This window comes from Nelumbo lutea, chromosome 4 (genome assembly GCF_056320005.1).
Source record: "Nelumbo lutea isolate HS-2025 chromosome 4, American lotus-T2T, whole genome shotgun sequence".
In the NCBI taxonomy this organism is placed as follows: domain Eukaryota; kingdom Viridiplantae; phylum Streptophyta; class Magnoliopsida; order Proteales; family Nelumbonaceae; genus Nelumbo; species Nelumbo lutea.
In genome coordinates this window covers 46,141,050-46,151,733 of record NC_142687.1, presented here as the reverse complement: position 1 = coordinate 46,151,733, position 10,684 = coordinate 46,141,050, and the positions used below count along the sequence as shown (strand labels likewise).

The 10,684-nt window shown below is 35.1% G+C and overlaps 1 protein-coding gene across 2 annotated transcripts; it reads right to left on the bottom strand.

Moving 5' to 3' along the window:
* Positions 1-338: 338 nt before the first annotated feature.
* LOC148855557 (uncharacterized) lies at positions 339-10,405 on the bottom strand. Of its 2 annotated transcripts, none has more exons than XM_088985212.1 (8): positions 9,886-10,405; positions 9,506-9,778; positions 9,307-9,377; positions 9,098-9,197; positions 1,772-1,932; positions 1,226-1,331; positions 1,017-1,142; positions 339-736 (listed from the first exon to the last, which is right to left on the bottom strand). In XM_088985212.1, exons 1-8 carry the CDS (start codon positions 10,075-10,077, stop codon positions 599-601), a joined length of 1,167 nt encoding a protein of 388 aa, XP_088841338.1. In that variant the 5' UTR covers positions 10,078-10,405; the 3' UTR covers positions 339-598. The 2 variants fall into 2 exon arrangements, with proteins under 2 accessions (XP_088841338.1, XP_088841339.1); XM_088985213.1 differs by having other exon boundaries at positions 9,098-9,161.
* Positions 10,406-10,684: the final 279 nt, after the last annotated feature.

The window sequence follows — 10,684 nt, the reverse complement described above, 5'->3', positions numbered from 1 at the left end:
TCATAGTGAGAAAACAGATCCAAGAATGGCGTAAAACCACTGGTTTCAGTTTTAACGCAGCGGCCCTATTAATGGATCACAACTCTGCATTTTGGTCCTCAGGTCCATACGGTTTGAGTAGTCCTAAGCAGGATGATGGAACAAATGGCGTTCTTAAACTCTGCAAAGTAAATTAATTTACACATACAAATGTATTGCAGTGAAAGCTCTATTTCACTTTCGCTTCAGTTTTATTCTATTTTATAAAACCAAAAACGAAAGTTAACCAGAATTTGCTCTTGACTAGAAACCGTCTCTAGGGCATAAAGCATTTAAAAAAAATTCCAAGTACAAGACAGTGATCCAAAACTAGAACTTTTCCATGTGCACACCAATTCATGAAGGCTGGCACAGTAATCACTTTGGATTTGACAATTACATCCATTTTTCAATCCATATCAGTATACTTTTATACAAAAGAAAATTAGATCTTAAAGAATGTAAATGCAAACTGAAGTCCTATTGGAGTGCTACCAAGGAGCAGTAACACCACTCTGAATACAAGAAAAAATAGAGAGAAAAGAACACAAGTAGGAATTTCTTCCCTGAGAATGTTCATCTACTTCTTATGCATTCTTGAATCAGGAGAGTTGTGATAGAGAGGTGACAGAGGTTGTCTTGGCGAATCTGGTCCATTTAGATCATTCATCTTCTCGACTGCACTACAGATCTTGGGGCTAGATTTTCGTTTATTTCCCTACATATTGAAATGGGTAGTAATGTAATGCTGCAGGGTAGTCATGTAAACTAACAATATGACAAAGACTAACTGCACATTAAAGACAGTTTAATGGGAAGGAAATAATTTATGATCCCCGCCCATCTATAAAATTTTAAGGTGGGTATCCCCTCCACCAGTAATAAATTTTGGGATTAAAGAAAAAATCCCAAGTGAAAGATACCTAATTACTGAAGTTGGAACCACATCATCATACATGTAAAAGAATCAACCATACTGAAATTTTGGTATCCCTCACCTTGGCAGAAGCACTACTTGTATGTTTGCCACCAGATCCTTGATGATTCCTTTCTCTATTCAACAGCCTCATCAGCCTTTTGTTCTCTTCATCCAAGATACAATTTTCTTCACAGAACACTTTTACCTGGAAAAAAATAAGAAAGATTTCAATTAAGACTTAGGACAACCTACCCAAAGATATGTAAAAATGTTATAATATATTCTTACTTCCTCTTCAGCTCTGTGAAGGTTAACCTTTAGATGTTCTTTGTCCTTCTGCAATGTCTTGACTTCAGCAGCTAATGATATAATGTTTTGAGTTGATGGATTCAACCTGAAAAATGGAAAGAGAAATCTACAACATTCAACTTAATTGATATTTTCTTTCGTCTTTATTATTTCCACTCATAAGCAGGAAACAGAAAATGCAGATTCAGTTGCAAAGAAAACAAGCTAGAAACAGATTTCAAGTTTTTTTTGACTCCCCAAATTTGGAAACAGATTTTCAAGTTCATAATCAACTAACAAATTGCTAAAAGTAAAACTGGTGTTTTGATATGGTGAAAACTAGTCAGGTTTACTGAGTTAATAATAGAAAGCATTTAGCTCTATAGAGATTTTTCAATTCTTTTCTACTGGTTTCCATGGTAGACATTATCCCAAATTTTAATAAGATAACCATCACTTGTGCCAGAAGTCCTGAGATTTATACGCTTTCACTATCATTGTGATGGCAATGGCAATACTAAATTACTAATACTGAGAAGAGCTTACCATTCCCACATCTTAAGCAATTTTTGGCATGTTTCAACTCCATTATTTGCCTCCAAGAAAGCACGTGCATTAGCTGCAACTGCATCTTTGTCAACCAACGAGGCTACCACTGATTCAAGCAATTGACATTCCAAAGTTGAACCAAACCCTGTATTATGAGCCTTTAAAGTAACCAAAGAAAATACATGTCAGCCCTCATTAAAGAGAGACAAGAAGACAAGAGATTCAGAAGAATGAAATAAAAAATTGGATAACCAACCATGACCTATTATTGATTTTGAGAAAATTAAGTTAGTCAAAAAAGGTAATAAACAGATTTCATATATTGCATGGAGGAACATAACTTCACCACCTTGACTTAGATGTTTTAATTTCTTCTTATGTATGCTGGGAAAACCCATACTTGGGCTATGAGATTGAAGACCACCTAAAACTGGATTATGGATTCATGTGATAGTTATAATTTGCATTTCCCTCCTTTCTATTTTACTTGAAAAATGACTATATGGATTAATCAACTTTATTCAAGATCAAGAATACTGAGAGAAACACTCATAAAAGATAGGTCAAGTTTACTAATGTCAAAGGTTTCAGGAAAATATTCTTTAAAGACTAAATTTTTAATTTGGTAAGTGGTACAGTACATGCTATCCTAACAGGAGTCATCCAAAAAAAGGATGCAACAGTTCAAGTGAAATAAATGGCAAAGGGAATAAAGGAGTCAAAAATCAAAAGAAAGCCAAAAATCAACAAACACAGCAAGACAACATATCATGGTTGGTTAGTCAATCCCAGCCATGATCTAGTCAATCACAACCTGTGTGAAAGTGATATTCACATGGTTGGTCATCAAATAAACAATACAACAGCAATTACCGTATTCAAAACAACTCTAGAAATTCATCCAAGCACAGATCCATCCATCAACTTCCAATACCAAGACTTCAAATATGGGATCAAATATAAAACAGGAATAAATAAGAACCTAGAAATATTCATAAAAAGTTTCACCACTCACAACAAAAGACTGAGATCAACTCCAACATATCCAGATAAATTACCATATTGAGAGAACTAATCTGTAACTCCAATAATTTTTCAAAAAGACAAAAAAAATCTTAACATGGATCCTAACTAGTAAAGGAGGTCTTAACACAGATCCTAATGTAGTGGGTAAAGAAGCAGAAGCAATGAAATTTTTACAATACGAAAGATGATAGGCTAGCAAATGTTTGAGAATTAATTTAGGATGGTTATAGGCAATTGATATATTTAGAGAAGAGATTGGTGAATTTGAATGGAGAAAAAAGTGAAGTTTTGAAAATGTTTATTTAGGGGAAAATTAGTTATGGATGCAATGTTTAGCAGCACAAGGTACAATCTAAAATAGTTCCATATTCTGTGAAGCATAATAGGGAGAAGCACAGATGCTTGGGGTCACAACACACAAGAAGAGAGAAGGGAAAAAGAGATGGGAATAAAATCTTATAAAAAGCACAAGATACAACTTCACATCAATTTATATTAATTCATAAGACACTAAAAACTAGAAAAAATTTACCAAAAGGCTCAAATTGGCAAAAATTTGAAAAACACAAAAATTACAAAATTGTTAGTCAATATGGAATTGGGAGAAAATTCCTTTCTTTGTTTGTATACTGCATAATTCTCCCTTGGTTCAAAAAGCTCATTCTCAAGTTTTGCAGAAGAGAACTTGAATGTTCAAGTTACCATTCACATGTTTGGAGTCAAAATTCTGCCTTGAATTACAATCAAAAGGGTCTTTTAATTCCTAACTAATCTAAATAAATAATTCCCAACAGCCATAAACCCTAACACTGGGGGGAAACCTCAACCCATGATGTAGGAAAGAGAACCCAACCTCCAACCCATAAGGATGCTCACTCCAGACACACTAGATTCTTACAGAACAATAATTGGTCTATAAGAAAATGTCAGATGTATCAATTAATACATGAGCGCCATCTCAAATCAAAGAAAAAAGTCTCTACTCAAATCAAACTTCTCAATAAATAATGTTTCTAAATTTCTGGAAAAACCACTATAGTTAACCTCTAGGCATCAAAATTGCATAGTTGATTTCAAAATATCCTTTCAAAAGGTGCGCCTGCTGTGCCTAGGCATGCTCCTAGTGTGCCTTGTGCTTAAGCACAACATATAAAATATATTCAAGCATGTAAACTCTTAATCTCTTTATATTTTTCCAATTGCATTACTTAAAATAGCTAATGTGATGCATTCCTAATTCTACAAGCTGCCTTTGAACCAAGCCCCTCAAGGCAAGCCCAAACAAGTCCATATCAGGGTCTTAAATTATTAATCCCTATAAAAAAGGATTTATAATTTAAAGTATCTTTTAAAAATATCTTGTATTAGGATGAATGAATGGGCATCATTAGCAAATATCCCCAACCTAGTTGCTAAGCACGCAGGCGCACCTTTTGAAAGTGTCGTGCCTAGGACCAAGGGAAGGTGCATACCCTAAAATGCAACATACCTATCTACCTAGGCATACCTTTAAAATCACTAGTGGAGATAAGGGTGATAATGGAATGAAAAGGGAGGATAAGAAGGATTTGCTTTGTAATTATTGCAAGAAGTGCAAGCATACCAAAGACATTTCTTGGAAGCTTCATTCATATCTCATACCAGTTCAGCTTAGGAATAATAATGATAATGCAAATATGGCAGTAGCTAGAGACTATATGGTTCTCTTACTCGAACTTATTTGGAGTCTATTGCAACAATAGCACTCACGGCAAAGTAGGAAGAATATGGGCAGTATGGAAATCAAAGAGATACAATTAGTTCCAATTCTTTACCTAGTGGGCAGAAGGATGCAAGTATGTTCAAGGACTAGTCATACTACTTCCTTTGCTCATAAAGGTAGTTCATATGCTATAACAAACTATGTCTCCACTTCAAGTAAGGAGAAACCTCCCTGGATTATAGACTCAAGAACCTCTAAGCATATGACCAAAATGGATTCACTTTATTTTCTTCATATCGATTGTTTTCTAATAAAGGTAGAGTCTCTACAGTAGATGGTTCCCATGTTCCTATTTTGAGAAAGGGTTGATTAGAGTAACCAACACCATTACCTTATCTTCTGTTCTACATGTTCCCGGACTGCACTACTAATCTTTTATCTGAGTAGTTTAACCAAAAACATGAACTGTTTATCGACTTTTCTTCGTCTTGGTTATTGTGGTTTTTTAGGATCTTGAGTCAAGGAGGATGGTATAGAGTGGTTGTGAGGTGAATGGAGTCAGTCTTCTTGATGTGCTTTCAAGTCACTAGAGTCATCATATTAACAATATGAGTAATGGGTCGAAGTCAATGAGTCAAACTATGTTGTAGCATAACCGATTAGGTCATTTATCATTTGGTTCCTTACATTTTTTGTTTCCAAAGTTATTTAAGTCTATAAAATTATTTAGTTTGGAATGTAAAAATTGTCAACTTGCAAAGCGTTGTAAACATTTCTTCCATGGATAACTATTGTTATTTCCTTTTATTTCTAGATAATTACTCTCGATATTCTTGGACATATTTGATGCAGTCTCGTGATAAGGAGTCATCCTTGGTTCAACAATTTTATTAAATGGTTCCCACACAATTTGAGATGAGGACTAAGTATTTTAGATCAAATAATGCTAGAAAATATGTTGAAAAGGACCTAACATATTACTTATTGGAGAATGGGGTCATCAAAGAAATTGCTCTTATACACCATAGCAAAGTGGAGTGGCGGAAAGAAAAAATAGACATCTTGTAGAGGTGGCAAAAGTCGTAGGGTGTGTGCTTCAATTCCAATTCATTTTTGGGGCAATGCAATTCTTACTATTGTCTTCTTGATCAATTGAGTTCCTTCTCGTCTCCTTGGATTTAAGGTTCCATATAGTCTTCTTTTTCCTGAAGGGGAGATGTTTCGTATACCTCTAAGGGTCTTTGGGCGTGTTTCCTTTATCCATATTAATGGTCCTCACCAATCTAAATTGAATCCCAAAGCCAAGAAGTGTGTGTTTTTTTTTTAGTATGCTTGAAACTAGAAGTGATGTTGCTATGATCCAATGTCCAAGAGTCATTATGTTACTATGGATGTCACTTTCTTTGAGTCCACATCCTTCTTTTCCGAAGGTTCTCATCAAGGGGGCATTTTGGGGAGGAGAGTGCGTGTCCTATTCCTACTCCTTTACAGCTTTACCTACTCCATTACATACTACCTGACAATTCTTTACATGCTAGTGCAAGAGGGTTGGTTCTACACATGCTCCAACAAGGGAACCCACACCACTTCCCAACAAGAGGGTTGATTCTACACAAGCAAGCGGGTTGATTCTTTACATACAAATCCAAGTATCCATCCTCTTGTCCCTCTAATGTTTCTATTCTTGTTGATGATACATTGTGCCTACACTATTGATGCAAATAATCTAGACCTACCCATTACTCTCTACAAGGGGAAGAGAAAGTGTACAACGCATTGTATCTCACATTACCCTTTGTTACAATAGCTTATCTCCTTATTACCAGTCCTTTCTTTCTTCCCTTGATTCTATGTCTATACCCAAGAATGTTAGGCACTCTCTAAAACCTGAGTGAAGGGCATCTATGCAGGATGAAATGGACTCCCTAATTAATAATCAGACTTAGGAGGTATAAGTGGGTGTTTACTATGAAATTTAAGACTAATGACAATATAGAGAGGTGCAAGGCAAGGCTTGTTGCAACGGGGTATACACAGACCTATGGCATTGATTACATAGAGGCCTTTTTTCTCCTATGGCCAAAATGAGTTCAGTTCACTCTCTTATCTCTAGCAGCCACCTATTCCTAGCCACTTTTTTAGCTTGATGTAAAGAATGCTTTCCTCGACGATGATTTGCATGCGGTGCACATGAAGCATCCAACTGAGCTTTATGATGATGTAGGTGGAGGAAAGGTATATAGATTAAAGAAGTCCTTATTAACTTCTTCATAGTTCATTCTACCAATTCTCATGCTTCAGCTTCTAGAATACAAGGTCCTAATGCCTTTGTTTCAGCTATTTTTTTAGCACTTCAATCATATTTCTCAATAGCCATCTTGAATTTTCTAGAATTTTCTTATATTTTAGCTTATAACTCAAAGATAATCTTGAAAAATTGAGCTTGAGATTCTTCTAGCAAACTCTATATATTAGTCAATATCTAGTTGTTGGCTATGATTAAAGGAAACTTTTGTGTTGATTTGATACAACTAACTACTAGGTTTTTCTAAAAGAAAAATTCTGAAAGTGTCTAGGTAGAAAGAGAAAACTAGTTGTGGGTGTAACCCTTTAGTAACACAATAACCTGAAATAGCTCTATAAGATATGAAGTATATGTGCAAGAAGGATGAGGTGTTTGTGATCACAACAAACAAAGAGAGAAAGGGGAGAACAAATCTCACAAGGCTCAACCCTTAAAATAATTCATATTCTTTCCTAAGACACTAATAAACAAGAAAATTATTATTAAAAGACTCAAATTGACCAAAATTAGGAAATCCAAAATTGCAACTCAATATAGAATCAAGAGAAAATTTGTTTCTTTATCCATAGAATTTTTCCTTTGTTTCCATAATACATCATTTAGATTGATTTATTTTTATATCCATATTGTGAATTCTAGAATACAATGTAACCTCATAAATGTATAGAACCCTTACGTTTTTAGGATGAACAATAATCATAAGCCAAGAAGCTAGGAGATGAACTTCTTCACATTATTCTAACGTAGTAATTCTTTTCTTGAAAATGAATTGAAGAATGGTTGAAAGATGTATTTTGAGGGAATATAAATTCTAGTCAACTGAAAGTTTTATCCCTTTGGTTGATTCATAGAGATCAGTTCCCAGAAAGTGATAAAGAAAATCATATCTTTAAGTTGATTCTTGAGATCATTTCCCTAGAAAACGAAAAAGAAGCAACAAATCTTAACTTTCTAGTTTAATTCACTAGAATTGAAAAAGGCTAAGAAGAATACTAAAGTAGAGAAGAGAATAGAGGAGAACAATTGAAAAATATGGGAGAAAAGCTATACTTGGCATGATTCCTTCACTCACACACACACAACAAACGGGATATCATGCCCACAGCAACCCAACTCATCTATAAATAAGAAAAGGAAATAAAAACATAGAGCAAAATAGGCAGCTAACTTTATATCTGAGCATGAACAATGCTCTCAACAAATAATATCCTTAAAATATCTCCATACATTTTAGAAGTGCTCTTTCATATTCTATGCAAGGTAGAACTAAAGGTTTCCCCCTTGAGTTGACTATGCATCAGTGCTTGTAGTTGCAAGCTATATTAAATTGGCATTAATATTAGCCAAGAATGGTCCATATGCTTAGCTTGTAGTTGCCTTTGAAGAAGAGGCTAGATTTAACCTTTGAAACTAAAGTTGTAATTTTGTCCAGAACTGAAATAACAAAGAGATCTAAATATTGGACAGTAATGCATGGAATACAAGGATTTTGGAGATTGAGGAAGTGCATTTCACAAGAGATAATTGAAAAAGGAATATGATTTAGAAAGTTACAAATACAGAATATAGCCTTTGAGTAGAGCAGCATTCGTTGAGCCTGCAGCTTGGCTCATGATCGTATATCCCAAACAGAGGTGGTTTCAAGAATGTTGTTTCAACAAGAATTATATAGTTTTGTATGTTGGAAATTCTGTCATTTTCTTTTCTTCCAATATTAATAGCGAAGATGTTTTGAAGATCTTGTCACTTACCCGATAAATGGAGAAAAATGTTTGTAGAATTGCATTGTTTTAGGGGAAGTAGAACCATCTTTCCTGTTGTACCCTTCTAATTTGTATAATTGCATTGTTTTAGGGGATGTAGAACTATCCTTCTAATCTGATAACTAGAAAGGCCATCTCATCCAACATCACATAAAAGTACTGATTACCATTGCATAAAATTTTGTATAACAATTACCAAAGGGTTTTCTAAGAAAAAGAAAGAAATGGTGCATTTAAGTACAAGGACTATGCAATTTGAGTGTTGAAGATATGGACAAGATGTGGCATTTAAAGGACTATGCAATTCTTCATTAAGTATGGAGAATTCATATTGATTTTTTAAAGCATTTTCAAGAAATAAGCTTCATATAAAACACTCCTGCTAATTCAGAATCATAGGATGAATGGACATCTTCAGGAACTTTAACAGTGAAAAATGTCCAACCATATTATTATTCTACAATTGATGTTTCATAAAGAAGAATAAGAAGAAATAAGTATTCCATGAATTAAAGCTTATAACTTACAGGTTTAGAAATTAGTATATGTGGTTGTGACTTTTGGTCTTCTGTATTTGATGAAGAACATTGGCTACAAGGATAATGATTATTGTCACATTCCCCAAACCTGCTTTTTACATAATATTAATAAATTAAGACAATTTCTACAGACATATACGGCATGGGAGAAAAAAAAAATTAGACCATTTCAACAAAATATGAAAAAAATAATACACCTGACACGCTCTAGATCACGGATTCTCTCTCTTAATAGTTGTAATTCTTCACTTGCCCTTGCTTCATTACGCTGTTATAGAATCATAGATACCCAGAATTGTGAAAGATTGTTATGAAATATACCTGAAACTGTGAAAAGTAACCATAACAATATATACAAAATAGAGGGTAAGAAAAAGAGTGATATATAGAAAGTACCACGAGGGTCTCGTACTCATGTTTGTAGAATTGTAACTCCTCGGCAACTCTCCTCAACTCATCCTCCATTTCAAGGACGCGAACTTCAGCCTCCTTGGCCCTTTCATCAGCTTCATTGCCGAACTCCATCAACGCCTCCCTATCACGGTCATACAGTGAGCATTCCTTCTCCCACTTTGAACACTGACTCAAAAGGTTGGCGCACTCGATCGCCAATTTTTGGTTCTCCTCAACGAACTTCTTCAAAGCTTGAGCGTTCATACTAGCTTCGGCCTATAAAAACAGAACATCTTCATCAGCCCAGAATCGCAAATCCTAGAGAAACAGAACCAAAGAACCAATAAATCACCTTAAAATAGTTTATAGAAAAGACTACGAACCTTAGCTCTCTCGATTACTTCATCTTTTTCCTTCAACCTGTCATGAAGGTAGAAGTATTGATCCTGGATCCTTTTCCGCGCCTCTTCAGACGCTCGTAGCTTCAAATGTAATGTCTTCTCAGAAACCGAGAGACCTAACGCACAGTCAATCGACTCTTTGATGTAGTCGCCCATTTCTTGGGGAAGATCCATTTTCCCGATCTTCAAAACCGTAAATTTACCTTCTTTATTCTCTTCTAAAATGGAAATCCTTGAAACCCTAGATATCGACAAAGTTAACTCCTTGAATTCAAGATCCGGAGTCAAAATAGTCTCTGCAGAAACGGAGAAAGGGTTTTTAGAGGAAAAGAAACCATATAAATGGAGGCTTCAAAATCCAAGTTGTTGGATCAGACAAGATAAAGGAGATGGAATCGGAGGATGAAACAGAGAGAGATTTCAGGGTCGTAGCAAAGAGAAAGCAAGGGTTTTTTGGTCGGGAAATTTCGCTCTCCCTCTTCTTTTACCTTTTTTTCAAATTGAAAAGAGTAGCCGTTGGAAAGCCTTGTTTTTAAAATCGTCGATGTAGGGTCCACCAATGGGACCGGTTAACAATTAACAGGTGCCAAGAAGACAAAAATGCCCACGTAGTTCAGTCTTATTACATGGTAATCAGCAATGGGCTATTGGGCCAATGGATTTTTAATCTTTTAATAAGGGAGGAACCCGGTTTGCTGCAAACGGAGGATCGGATCGAACAGGATAAAAGGTAGGTCCAAATGTGATTTGTATGTTTATATTAGTTTTCGAGTAGAATCTC